Source organism: Heterodontus francisci, chromosome 26 (assembly GCF_036365525.1).
Source record: "Heterodontus francisci isolate sHetFra1 chromosome 26, sHetFra1.hap1, whole genome shotgun sequence".
Classification (NCBI taxonomy): Eukaryota; Metazoa; Chordata; class Chondrichthyes; order Heterodontiformes; family Heterodontidae; genus Heterodontus; species Heterodontus francisci.
In genome coordinates this window covers 55,529,184-55,542,875 of record NC_090396.1, presented here as the reverse complement: position 1 = coordinate 55,542,875, position 13,692 = coordinate 55,529,184, and the positions used below count along the sequence as shown (strand labels likewise).

At 43.1% G+C, this 13,692-nt stretch overlaps 1 protein-coding gene across 1 annotated transcript in view; it reads right to left on the bottom strand.

The window, feature by feature from the left end:
* Positions 1-3,786: 3,786 nt before the first annotated feature.
* Positions 3,787-13,692, bottom strand: part of LOC137384372 (zinc transporter ZIP11-like) — a 764,304-nt gene continuing 754,398 nt past the window's right edge. The window contains exon 9 of the mRNA XM_068058321.1: positions 3,787-4,048. Coding sequence (XP_067914422.1) covers positions 4,042-4,048 — 7 coding nt within the window. The 3' untranslated portion in view covers positions 3,787-4,041. The remainder of the gene's footprint in view (positions 4,049-13,692) is intronic.

Sequence of the window (13,692 nt, the reverse complement as noted above, 5' to 3'; positions counted from 1 at the left end):
AATCTAAAATTAGGAGAGTTCATTGTATGCCTTAAATAAGTATGCTGTTTATTTATATAATTACTGTCTTTGAATGTGACAAAATCATTCAGTGGCTTCAATGTAGAAGAAGTCTCAAGATGCTTTATAGGGGTGGAAAAAGAAATTAAAATAAGTAAAGGAAGAGTAAAGCCATGATGCAAGAGTTTGTAGAGAAGACTGAAAACTTACATGACAGAAATGGGCCATGAGAATGTTTATATAAGGTTGAAAGAAAAGTAAGAGAGGCAGAGGAATTCAGGGAGGCAATTCCACAAAATAGGGCCAAGGTGGGAAAAGGTTCTGCAACTAAAGTGGAATAAAAGGAGGGGAAGATACAAAAGAGGCTAAAGTCGAGGATTGAAAAGTGCAATGCTGAAGGAGGTTGCAAGAACAGGGTGGTGGATGAGAAGCCATGGAGGATTTTAAAGGTGAGGATGAGGATTTTAAATTCAATGTATTGGGAATGTGGAGCCTCTGTAGATCAGCGAGAACTTAAGTGACGAGCGTGAGACTTTGTGTAGGACAGGATACGAAAGACAGAGTTTTGAACAAGTTGGAGTTTCTTTCTCTTTGGCTTCCTTGTCTCGAGAGACAATGGGTAAGAGCCTAGAGGTGGTCAATGGTTTGTGGAGCAGTGCCTGGAGTGGCTATAAAGGCCAATTCTGGAGTGACAGACTCTTCCACATGCGCTGCAGATAAAATTGGTTGTCGGGGCTGCTACACAGTTGGCTCTCTCCTTACACTTCTGTCTCTTTTCCTGCCAACTGCTAAGTCTCTTCAACGCGCCTATCTTTAGCCCCGCCTTTATAGCTGTCCGCCAGCTCTGGCGATCGCTGGCAACAGACTTCCATGACTTGTGGTCAATGTCGCAGGACTTCATGTCACTTTCTCAGACGTCTTTAAAGCGGAGACATGGGTGGCCGGTGAGTCTGATACCAGTGACGCTGTACAATGTGTCCTTGGGGATCCTGCCATCTTCCATGTGGCTCACATAGCCAAGCCATCTCAAGCGCCGCTGGCTCAGTAGGGCGTATATACTGGGGATGTTGGCCACCTCGAGGACTTCTGCATTGGAGATACGGTCCTGCCACCTGATGCCAAGGATTCCCCAGAGTCAGCGAAGATGGAATGCGTTGAGACGTCGCTCTTGGCTGACATACATTGTCCAGGCTTCGCTGCCGTAGAGCAAGGTACTGAGGACATGGGCTTGAAACACTCAGACTTTTGTGTTCCGTGTCAGTGTGCCATTTTCCCACACCATCTTGGCCAGTCTGGACATAGCAGCAGACGCCTTTCCCATGCGCTTGTTGATTTCTGCATCAAGAGACAGGTTACTGATGGTAGTTGAGCCTAGTTGGGGGAACTCTTGAACCACTTCCAGAGTGTGATCGCCGATATTGATGGATGGAGCATTTCTGATGTCCTGTCCCATGATATTCGTTTTCTTGAGGCTGATGGTTAGGCCAAATTCGTTGCAGGCAGCCGCAATCCTGTCGAAGAGTCTCTGCAGACACTCTTCCGTGTGGGATGTTAATGCAGCGTTGTCAGCCAAGAGTAGCTCCCTGATGAGGATTTTCTGTACTTTGGTCTTCACTCTAAGACGGGCAAGGTTGAACAACCTGCTATCAGATCTTGTGTGGAGGAAAATTCCTTCTTCTGAAGACTTAAACGCATGTGAGAGCAGCAGTGAGAAGAAGATCCCAAACAGTGTAGGTGCGAGAACACAGCCCTGTTTCACGCCACTTAGGATAGGAAAGGGGTCTGATGTGGCTCCACTTTGCTGAATTGTGCCTTTCATATTGTCATGGAATGAGGTGATGATACTTAGTAGCTTTGGTGGACATCCGATCTTTGCTAATAGTCTGAAGAGACCACATCTGCTGACGAGGTCAAAGGCTTTGGTGAGATCTATGAAGGCAACGTAGAGGGGCATCTGTTGTTCGTGGCATTTCTCCTGTAGCCGACAAAGGGAGAACAGCATGTCAATGGTGGATCTCTCTGCTCGAAAGCCGCACTGTGCCTCAGGGTAGACACGCTCATCCTGCTTCTGGAGTCTGTTTAAAATGACTTGAGTGAAGGCTTTCCTCACTATGCTGAGCAGGGAGATTCCACGGTAGTTGTTGCAATCACCGCGGTCACCCTTGTTCTTGGAGGGTGATGATATTGGCATCGCGCATGTCCTGTGATACTACTCCCTCGTCCCAGCACAGGCAAAGCAGTTCATGGAGTGCTGAGAGTATAGCAGGCTTGGCACTCTTGATTATTTCAGGGGTAATCCTTTCCAGGGGCTTTTCCACTGGCGAGAGAATTGATGGCTTTACTGAGTTCGATTTTGTTGGCTGTTCATCCAGCTCATCCATGACTGGCAGAGACTGGGCTGCATTGAGGGCGGTATCAGTGACAACATTTTCCCTGGAGTACAGTTCTAGGTAGTGCACCACCCAGCGGTCCATTTGCTTGCGTTGGTCAGTGATCGTTTCCCTTGATTTAGACTTGAGGGAGGTGATCCTCTTGATGGTTGGCCCAAAAGCTCTCTTAATGCCATCATACATTCTTCTGATATTTCCGGTGACGGAGGCCAGCTGAATACGACTACATAGGAGTTGCCAGTAGTCATTTGCACAGCGCCTGGCTGTTCTTTGTGCTTTGCTTGTGGCTACTTCAAGTGCTAAGGATGTTAACTCGCTGGGGGCTTTCTTGTAGTTCAGCAGTGCAGTGCGCTTAGCGGCTATGACAGGTTCCAGCTCTTCAGAGTGAGATTGAAACCAGTCTGCATTCCGCTTCACACGTTTGCCATAGGTGGTCATTGCTGAGTCATAGATGGCGTCTCTGATGTGGGCCCACTTGGTCTCTGCATTCCCTGCAGGAGTGTTTTGAAGGGCTTTTTCAAGTGAATTAAGAAACTTTTGTGACAGCTGTGGGTAATAAATTCTGTTCGTGTTGATGCGCGGGCAGCCCTTCTGCTTGGAGTGATGTAACTTCTTTGGTTTGAGTTTAACTTTGCTGCACACCAGGGAGTGGTCAGTGTTGCAGAGTTTATGGAGGGTAGAAGATGGAAAGCCAGCAAGAAAAGCATTACAGAACTGGAGCCTAAAGCTGAAGAAAGTGCGTATAAGGGTTTTGCTATTAGTAAGGGTGAGGTGAGGGAAGTAAATGTTCTTGGTGATGGAAATTAAAACAGTTAGAAATGAATGCATTCCTCCTAAAATCAGTGTGGTGGGTGTTGGTCCATTCCACCTGTTCCAGTTCTATTGAAATCTATAGCTATTCAAAGTTCTACATTTTCAAGAACAGTCTTTTCAAGTTTATGCTGGTAGATTTATTTTTAAACTGTTTTGTGTTTTAATTTGAACGTATATTAAGATCCTTGTACACAGCTTTGCAAACACAAACAGCTATAATGTAAATATCCCACTTAATTCATTTTAGAATGTACGATCTAAGCAGAGTAGATAGAGTCAGAGTCGTACAGCATAGAAACAGGCCCTTCAGCCCACCGCGTCCATGCTGACCATAATGCCTATTTATACTAATCCCACCTGCCTGCATTAATTCCATATCCCTCTATGCCTTGCTCATTCAAGTACCTGTCCAGATGCCTCTTAAATGTTGCTACTGTTCCTGCCTCCACCACCTCCTCTGGCAGCTCATTCCAGATACCCACTATTCTTTGTGTGAACAATTTACCCCTTTGATCCCCTTTAAACCTCCTCCCTCTCACCTTAAATCTATACCCTCTAGTTTTAGTAGATATCTTGCTTCATGTTTCTGTTTTCTACACTTTTATTAAAATACTGATATTATAAAATACCGATGAAGCTCAACTTGGGGTTAAATACGACACCAAGGTTGCAAACAGTCTGGTCCCGCCTCAGGTAGCTGCCAGGGAGAAGGATGGAGTCTTTATTGTCCACGTTAACATGTTACAGTCAGGGCTACACACCATCGTCTGTTAATATATATTCAGTTGCTGTCCTGTTTGAATACTGCTTCGACTCCCAATTTCCAGCTCAAATCCCATCAGTTCCTGAAAAAATAAAGTATTATTTATTAAAGTTGGTGGCTGATGAAAAACTTTTAGACTTCAATAACCTTTTTTCCCAACCATTATTTTTCCAATACATTCTTTTGTGAGGGCTGCATTTGAAGTTGCGCTGGAAATAGAAATGGAATTTTAAACATAACATTAAACGCGGTAAGTACAAAAGTACAAGGCTGTAGCATAAAACTAATGGTTGAGAAAAAAGTTTGCAAATTGTTCCCCTGTCAGTGATTCTGGCTGAAAGAAAAAATATTTATCCAGGAGCAACTTCAAAAATTGCTTCACCGACTGGGTGTAGACATTGCATTAAAAACCAAGCAACAACTGTAGCTTAACTGTACTTTGACACACTTCATCTGAAACACAGCAAAATGAGCAGGACGAACATATTCGTCGTTATTTACTTAAACATTTTTATTCATCGGGCTAGAGTTCTGCCAATTGATAGGAAATAGTGAAGAATTTGACATTGCCAAAATACTTCATAAAAATGTAAGGTATATATCCAGAGGGAGATAATCCTGAAATGACAACTTTTCGGGTATGTCTACAGACATTATGTGTATAGTCTGAATGAGTCACCATCTTAATTTGTTAAAACATAGCAACTAAAAGTCAGCATTCCAAGCATATTATTACCTATCATCCTTTGTGGATGGAGTACCATCATGCCCAAGTAAGCGAGCATTGATTGTTTTTGACGGTGAAATAAAACACAGCTGAATAAAAATCACAGTGGGTAAACTTGGAAAACAGTAATGATTTTGTGAAAGGAGCAGTGGTGCCACTGGACTTTGGCAGTTCTTTAGTGAACCAGAAATGTCCCTGAACTATATAGTATATAGCTGAGATAAAATAACATCATGAACACACCATAAGAATGTATAGCACCTGGAAAAGGTCATCACATAGCAAGGGACATAAGACCCAGAGTAGGCCACTCAGTCCCTTGAGCCTGTTCCACTATTCAATTGGATCATGGCTGATTTGTATCTTAATTCCATCTACCCACCTTGGTTCCGTAACCCTTAATACATCTGCCTAATGTTACGGTACGACCACTCAAGACAAAACCCCCAATCAAAATATATGATTCTGATTGCGGTGGGAGCAACGCACTGTCAATTCAATCCCGCCGCTCCACAGGTCACATCATACATGCCTTTAAGCTTTCCCAAACCAAAGAAAGCAGCAGCCGAATTGAACAATCTAATAACCCTGCCGAATGAGGCCAACCAAACCAGGTATCCTTAGATATCAACAAATTAACTATTTATTTAAAAAAACGAAAATCTTAAACACTACTAAGATTAAAGCAATATCTAAAGACCTTACAACTAATTTTAAAAATCGAACTCCCGCATTCGCATATATATATCCAAACTAATGGTAGTTTGGTGTTTAATTAGCTGCCGAAAAAATAGAAATAACAATAAAGTCTTTGCAGACTACGCTTCCTGACGAACGGCCCTCTGATACAACACAGTCAAGATCCACTTGCAGTCTTCCAAGGTCCGATGAATCTGAAGATAGGAATTTGGCAGTTCAATTCAGCGTTAAACTCTTCTGTCTTCCAGCGATGAACACAGCAGATCAATAATTGGTCATTTTATTCAAAGAATTAATCTGGCTTTAAGTTTTTAGAACCTTGAGAGAGAAGCTACACAAATTGTCTTAGAGAGCTCTCCTTTCTCCCTTCAGTACATGCTGGCACAGCATGTCTGTCTGACCAAACCTGTTAGCCAGTTTTTCAAAAGGCAATCGGCAACATTGTATCTTGTCTCTTCTTGATTTGTATGGTTGTTGCCAGGTAACCAGAATGCACTTTGGCTTACAGTCCCTGGAGCTTGTTGCCTTAAAGCAATACTGATCTTTTAAAGGCGTACTGCAATATTTCTCAAGGAGAAAAAAAACCAGGATCATGACACTAACAAAAGTCCATCAACCTCAGTTTTGAAATTTTCAATTGATCTAACCTCAACAGCTTTTTGGGGGACGAATGTTTCAGATTTCCACGAGCATTTGTGCAAAGGAGTACTTTCCGGCATCACTACTAAATAACCTAGCTCCAATTTTAAGGTTATGTACCCTTGTTCTGGACTTCCCCACTTGAGTAAATAGTTACACCCTTTCTCCATCAAATTCTTTAATCATCCAAATTGCCTCAATTAGATCACCTCTTAATCTTGTACATTCAAGGAAATACAAGCCTTCTCTATGCAACCCGACCTCACTGGACCCAATACACCTTTTCCCATTTTGAGAGGTCTCAATCCCACTTGCCTGTCTTGCCGTATTATTTCCTAATCCCTTCTCTTCCCAGAAATTGATTTCTATACTTCTTCAACCCATTTTTCTGCTGGATTCCTGATAGTGCATTGCAGAACTCTGTTATGCTTCGCGCAGAAAAGTTCCACCTGAGTTTCATTTTTACTCCTAACTTACTCATTTTTATCATATTTCCTAGCATTTGAACCTTTCACCACAACGAGCAACTTACCTGAATTAATTTTATCCATTTCCTTTCTAATCTTGAAGACTATCACTCAGGATACCTTGAAGTGTTGTTTTTCCTTCTAATTTTTTTAACCTTTCCTCATAACTTAAATTCTCGATATGCAGAACAATTCTTGTTGTTTTGGTTTTGGGCCCTCTCAAGGGCAAAAAGATCCTGGAACTAATGGCCTGGATTTTGCAGTGGTAATGATGGTGAAATAATGGTTAGTCCTCATTATTGAAACTGACAGCAACTTCTGGAGTCTGCACACGTGCTGAATAACATGGAAATCCAGAGTTGTCAGTACTTCTAAGCTCATCTGGAGGGTGCGCTATTGAGACACCTCACAAACTGCAATCAATGGGAGATCAATTGAATTATTTATTTATTTAGAGATACAGCACTGAAACAGGCTCTTCGGCCCACTGAGTGTGTGCCGACCAACAACCACCCATTTATACTAACCCTGCAGTAATCCCATATTCCCTACCACCTACCTACACTAGGGGCAATTTACAATGGCCAATTTACCTATCAACCTACAAGTTTTTGGCTGTGGGAGGAAACCGGAGCACCCGGCGAAAACCCACGCGGTCACAGGGAGAACTTGCAAACTCCGCACAGACAGTACCCAGAATCGAACCCAGGTCCCTAGAGCTGTGAGGCTGCGGTGCGAACCACTGTGCCACTGTGCTGCCCAAAATTATAGAATGATTATAGCGTAGAAGGAAGACATTCAGCCCTTTGTGTCCATGCCTGCTCTCTCAAGATCAACTCAGCTAGTCCCACTTCCCCACCTTTTCTCCATTACTCTGCAAAATTTTTTTCTTCAGATAATTATCGAATTCTCTTTTGAAAGCCATGATTAAATCTGTCTCCACCACAGTCTCAGGCAATGCATTCCAGATCCTAACCACACACTGCTTAAAAAAACTTTTCCTCATGTTGCCTTTGGTGCTTTTGCCATTTACCTTAAATATGTGTTCTCTGGTTCTTGACCCTTCCACCAATGGGAACAGTTTCTCCCTATTTACTCTGTCCAGACCCCTCATGATTTTGAACACCTCGATCAAATCTCCTCTCAATCTTCTCTTCTCCAATCTATCCATGTAACTGAACTGATGACAACTTCCACTGATGCTGTTAGTCTCACTGTAAAGTTCTTGAAAAGGTTACACCTTGTTGAATGTGGTGGAACTGGATTTTTATGGTGTATTACTTCATAATTACTGCTAAAGACCCTCACTGGCCCCGGGAAGCTCATTTTATTTTTGCAGAATGTCGACCTTTCTCCAGAATGATAAATTCCACACATTTTTAAAAATTAGTTTGTTTATTTTAGCTTCCATCTTAATCCAATCATAATAATTTATTTTGTTCTCTGAAAATTTAAATTAGAAGTGAAGGCTATAAGTGCTTTTAGCTTCCTGGTTTACTGTGGGTGAATGGTTCAATGCGATTGGCTGTTTAGCTGCTTGTTGACATTACTGCTGCTGATGCAGGGAGATCCCCTTGACTTGGCGCCAGATTTAAATTGCCATCGGGAAAGGAGAAAATCACACCACAGATATTGCTAGATTTTTGTGGGCAGCTTTCTTCGAGGTCAGCGGCGAGCATCTTTGTTTCGCCACTGACAGCAAAATATGGGCTACTATCACTATTTTCTTTTCTGGTTAAAAATCCAATATTGAAAAACATTACAAGGGTGCATAACATTGGTTTAATCAGGGATTATGGGCTGAATTTTTTGTCCTTGCTGAGGTTGGGAACGGAGGTGGACAGGACCCGAAAATAACGATGCTGGCTGGCGTGACAGTTTCCCTACCCCATTCCCAGCATTGGCCACAAGGTTGGCAGCCAATTAGGTTCATTAAGGGCACTGATAGAAGGTTCACTAAGATTTTCCACTTGACTTCCAGTTTTCCAACATGACGGAGCTGTTTGACTGCCTAGAGATGGGCATCCAGTGGCAGGCCTTCCCTGCCTGCCTAGGTGGGGGTGCAGCCAAAGTAGAGGGATTCCTCCCAACACCACAAAGTGGTGACCTGGCTGCTTTTTCTATTCTTTAATTCATTTTTTAAAAAAGTTGCTGAGAGGGCACCTTATGTTGAAGCACCCTCACAGTTACTTACCTTTTCCTGCAGCTGGCTGCTCCTCTGAAGCTGGAAGGCTTCTGATTGGCCCGCCAGCTTTGAGAGCCCACCCACTGCCCTTAATTGGACAGGAAACGTGTCTCTATGTCTCAATTAAGTGGGTGCCCTGGTCAAAAGCCCAACAAATCACTGTTTTCCCCTGGGGGGCGGGTTTGGGACCAGAAACAAACCCAACACCTGTTTCCAATTCAGCCCAATGACTTTATATTAATATATAGTCCATTTAATCTCGATTGGCAATGGAGCCCTTGCAGCATTTTGTTATTTCTTGACTGAGCATAACTTAGGTTTGCGTTGCTTTTGTATCCTTACACTTTTCTCTTGTAGATTCGTGTGAATTATTGGAAGGATTTGCAGGCTGACAGGCCATGACGTGAATGTTCCTTCCATGAATTAGCCATCTTTGTACCAACCGATAGGATGGTTCGTCCTAAACGGGAGGAGGCTTTTATGGGTTCCTATGACCATACAATGAAGGAAGGCATGGAGGAGACACACCTATGCTTACTGGATCATTGCATCTCAATGGAAGCTCCAGTCTGCACTCACTGGGACTTCTTGCGTGGGTTTCAAAACCTTCAGACTAAGAGGCAGGAATGCTCCCAAGAATGGGTGGGGGGGGGGGGCCTGAAGGGGAGAGTGATTTAAATTGTGAAAATCCCTCCACTGATTCCTGTCACCTAACGGGATTCATTCCTTTTTTTTAATTTATTCATTTCATGGGATGTGGGTGTCGCTGGCCAGGTCAGCATTTATTGCCCATCCCTAATTACCCTTGAGAAGGTGGTGGTAAGCTGCCTTCTTGAACCACTGCAGTTCATGTGGGGTAGGTACATCCACAGTGCTGTTAAGGAAGGGAGTTCCAGGATTTTGAGCCAGTGACAGTGAAGGAACGGCGATATAGTTCCAAGTCAGGGTGGTGTCTGGCAAGGAGGGGAACTTGCAGGTGGTGGTGTTTCCATGCATGTGCTACCCTTGTCCTTCTTGGTGGTAGAGGTCGTGGGTTTGAAAGGTACTCTCGAAAGAGCCTTGATGCATTGCTGAAGTGCATCTTGTAGATGGTACACATTGCTGCCACTGTGCATCGGTGGTGGAGGGAGTGAATGTTTGTGGATGGGGTGCCAATCAAGCGGGCTGCTTTGTCCTGGATGGTGTCGAGCTTCTTGAGTGTTGTTGGAGCTGCACCCATCCAGGCAAGTGGAGAGTATTCCATCACACTCCTGACTTGTGCCTTGTAGATGGTGGACAGGCTTTGGGGAGTCAGGAGGTGAGTTACTCGCTGCAGGATTCCTAGCCTCTGACCTGCTCTTGTAGCCATGGTATTTATTTGGCTACTTCCGTTGAGTTTCTGGTCAATGGTAACCCCCAGGATGTTGATAGTGGGGGATTCAGCGATTGTAATGCCTTGAATGCCAAGGGGAGATGGTTAGATTCTGTCCTATTAGAGATGGTCATTGCTTGGCACTTGTGTGGCACGGCACGTATGTTACTTGCCACTTATCAGCCCAAGCCTGGATTTTGTCCAGGTCTTGCTGCATTTCTACACGGACTGCTTCGGTATCTGTGGAGTCACAAATGGTGCTGAACATTGTGCAATCATCAGTGAACATCCCCACCTCTGACCTTATGATTGAAGGAAGGTCATTGACGAAGCAGCTGAAGATGGTTGGACCTAGGACACTACCCTGAGGAACTCCTGCAGTGATGTCCTGGAGCAGAGATGATTGACCTTGAGCAACCACAACCATCTTCCTTTGTGCTAGGTACAACTCTAACCAGTGGAAAGTTTTCCGCCTGATTCCCATTGACTCCAGTTTTGCTCGGGCTCCTTGATGTCAAGGGCAGTCACGCACACCTCACCTCCTTCATCTTATCTCTGCAGATGGCGGCACAGACACAAGGGCCTTTTATTTAACTAATGAGCCATCAAGTTTTTTTTTAAAGAATGCTTGAGTTACAACTCATCCAAAGGATAGCATACAGTTGAAGCAAAGGTTTTGCTCAACTCAGGTTGTGAAATCATGAGAATGGTTGCAGCTGAGAAATTGCGGGGTACTAGTTGTTGATAGTGTCTGTGGTAGGAATGACTCCTGGCTTTATATTTTCAGAGCCTCGCCTGCCAGTGTTTCTTAAATAATCTTAATTTTGTAATTGTGGCTCCAGTGAACACATGAAAATTCTTGCCCTTAACATCCCTGATAATCATCCAGCGATGATCAGAATAACTGTGAATGCTGGAAATCTGAAATGGAAACACAAATGCTGTAAACACCATCAAAATGTCAATTGATTTTTCTCTGATTTTTCCCACCTGATTGGCTGTGCTATTCCAGTATTTTCTGTTTCAATTTTATAATGAATGATGTAGTAATTGGGCTTTCCCAACCATATACTACCTCCTACAGTCGACAGCCCATGTCAGCTTTGCTGCAGTTTTTATGCATTCAATCCCACCAGGTCCAGTGGCAGTGTATTGAATGAAGGAAAACCCTTATCTAAATGTGGGTCTTCATAATTTAAAGGGCAAAGGGTTATTGTATATAACACGACCAAGATAGGAAAAAAAGACAAGTTAGATCAGGAAAGTGATGGTTAAGGCAGTGCCAAGTTTGGGTATTAAAAATCTAAGGATTGTAGGCAGAAAAGAAAACTTGAGGAAGTTAAGAGGTTCGCTAAGTTTTATGATCTAGAGTTAAGAGTAGGAGGCAAACTTTGACTTCAGTAGTGCAAAATGGGCAAGAGAGATTCGGCAGCCCATTTTTACACCTCGCTTGATTTTCTTTTGCAATGGCTTCAGTGGATGGGCTGCTGATGCGCTATCGCCAAAATTGAATCCCTACAATAAGTTGTCATAAGGTTTATCTTCCAGCTTAACTACTTTCCACCGGCACTCTGGAGTAGATTGCCTTTGGTTTTTGTGTCTGGGAGGGTCTGTAAAGTCACGGTGCTCCAAAGGCTTTGGTTAGCGAACAAGATCTTGAAAGTGCTCTTTTCAGGGTTAGATGCCCAGTTCAGGAGAGTAGAGCACAAAATAACTGCTGTCTCCATATCATGAAAATGCATGAAGTACAAGCAGTGGCGGAGATGGGTAGAGTTGGGGGGGAAGGAGATGACAAGATCTTGGGCGTTTGCAGTCATAAATCCCTCATTTAAAAAATATGGCTTAATTGCCAAATTGAACATGTTCCCCACAACCACAGATCTAAGCAATCAGTTATTACAATTGCTTTTCAAACTTAAAATGACTTTTGCAGAATCGGTCTGGATCTTACTGTTTCAATGAATGATTGCCTGTCTCCCCAAGAATACCTGTTTGGCCAGTAGAAGTCAAATCACACTCTACCGGTGGATTGTTGTAACTCAAGGTTCAGAAGCCGATTCCTTCAAATATTATCACATACCCACACTGCAGATATTTACTGCTAAACAACATGTGCCTATTAATGAATAGCAGCATTGCCTTGGTCAGAAAACCATCCTTACACCACAACGCAGACATGTTGACAACAAAATTAAAAGTACAGATCAAATCCTGCACGTTAATCGGCATTTGTGTTTTCTCCTTCCTTTTAATACAATTATATGTTTTAGTTAATCAACATTTCTTAACCTCAGGATTTAAAAATGCTGCAGATGGACATTGCATGAAAATACCATCATTCTTGTATAGAATTACATAGAAATTCTATCATTCTAACATAGAATTTACAGTATAGAAACAGGCCATTCAGCCCAACTGATCGATGCTGCTTTTTATGCTACTCACAATCCTCCCTCACTCTATTTACTCCATCTCAGCCCATCAAGATATCCTTCTATTCCTTTCTTCCTCTTGTAGCTATATATCTTCCATGATGTACCTATGCCATTTGCCTCAACTACTCCCTGTGGTAACGCGTTCCACATTCTCACTGCTCTCTGGCTTCTCTTGAATTTCTTATTGGATTTATTAGTGACTATCTTATATTTATGGCCCTTAATTTTGTACTGTTACCACCCCAGCACAAGTGGAAACATTTTCTCTCACAAAGTTCAGAAAATCACAATAAGCAATTTCACATTAAGCCCTGATTGTGAATTTAATCCCAGCTTTTTTTTCCTCAAATCTTTCTGTTCAAGATAACAATTTTTTTTTAAGTGCTCGAGCCCAACCCAAAAAAGAGAAAATGTGAGTATGTTGAAAGGTAATTTACCACTGTGGTTAACTATGTATGTGCAGTTGGTGCAATACAGCACTGCAGTGTTTGAGAAGTGGGCCAGATTTACAGCCACTTCTTTGGAAGCAAATACATTTCTTTTTTGTTGGATTTAGATCCCCCCCCTCCCCCCCCCCCCCCCCTCCCCCGGTCCAATTGATCTGTTGTACTTACACAGTTCTCAGTGTAACTCCTTGTTTTGTTTTGTGGTCTCTGAATGCTGTATTTGCAATTTAAAAGAACCATTTTAATTTCTCATCAATCAAGGTCGCAAGTTTACTCTTTTCAGTGAAAAATGGACACAATTGTAGAGTGCAATTCCAAAACACGCCAAAAAATAAAATTACAGAATTCATACCAGTAAAACAGAATTTCACTTGTTCAGTCATCATAAACCAGTAGGCCCTGGACATAGGGATGGAGGGAAATACTGATAGGAGGGAACAAGACAGGGGAAGGGTGGAGAGTAGTCAGTTAACACAACTTTTATGCGTCTTCTAATGACTGGCTGAAGAATGGCACTGGCAGAAAGCTTGAAACAGTTTGCCTGTGTACCATCTTTGCCAGTGCAAACAAGGACCAACCCCGAGCAGACTCATTCGGCGGAACGCCTCATCACCAGAACTTTCAAACAAGCACCAAGATATAGCTTGGCTGGTGGTGAGAAGAACCCTCCCCGTCAGATCCTTCCTGCACGCCTGGAGTCTCACACCCTCCGCACAATGCCCTCGAGGTGGCTGTGGTGGGGAAGAGACGGTTGCCCACCTCTTTCTGGAATGTGTC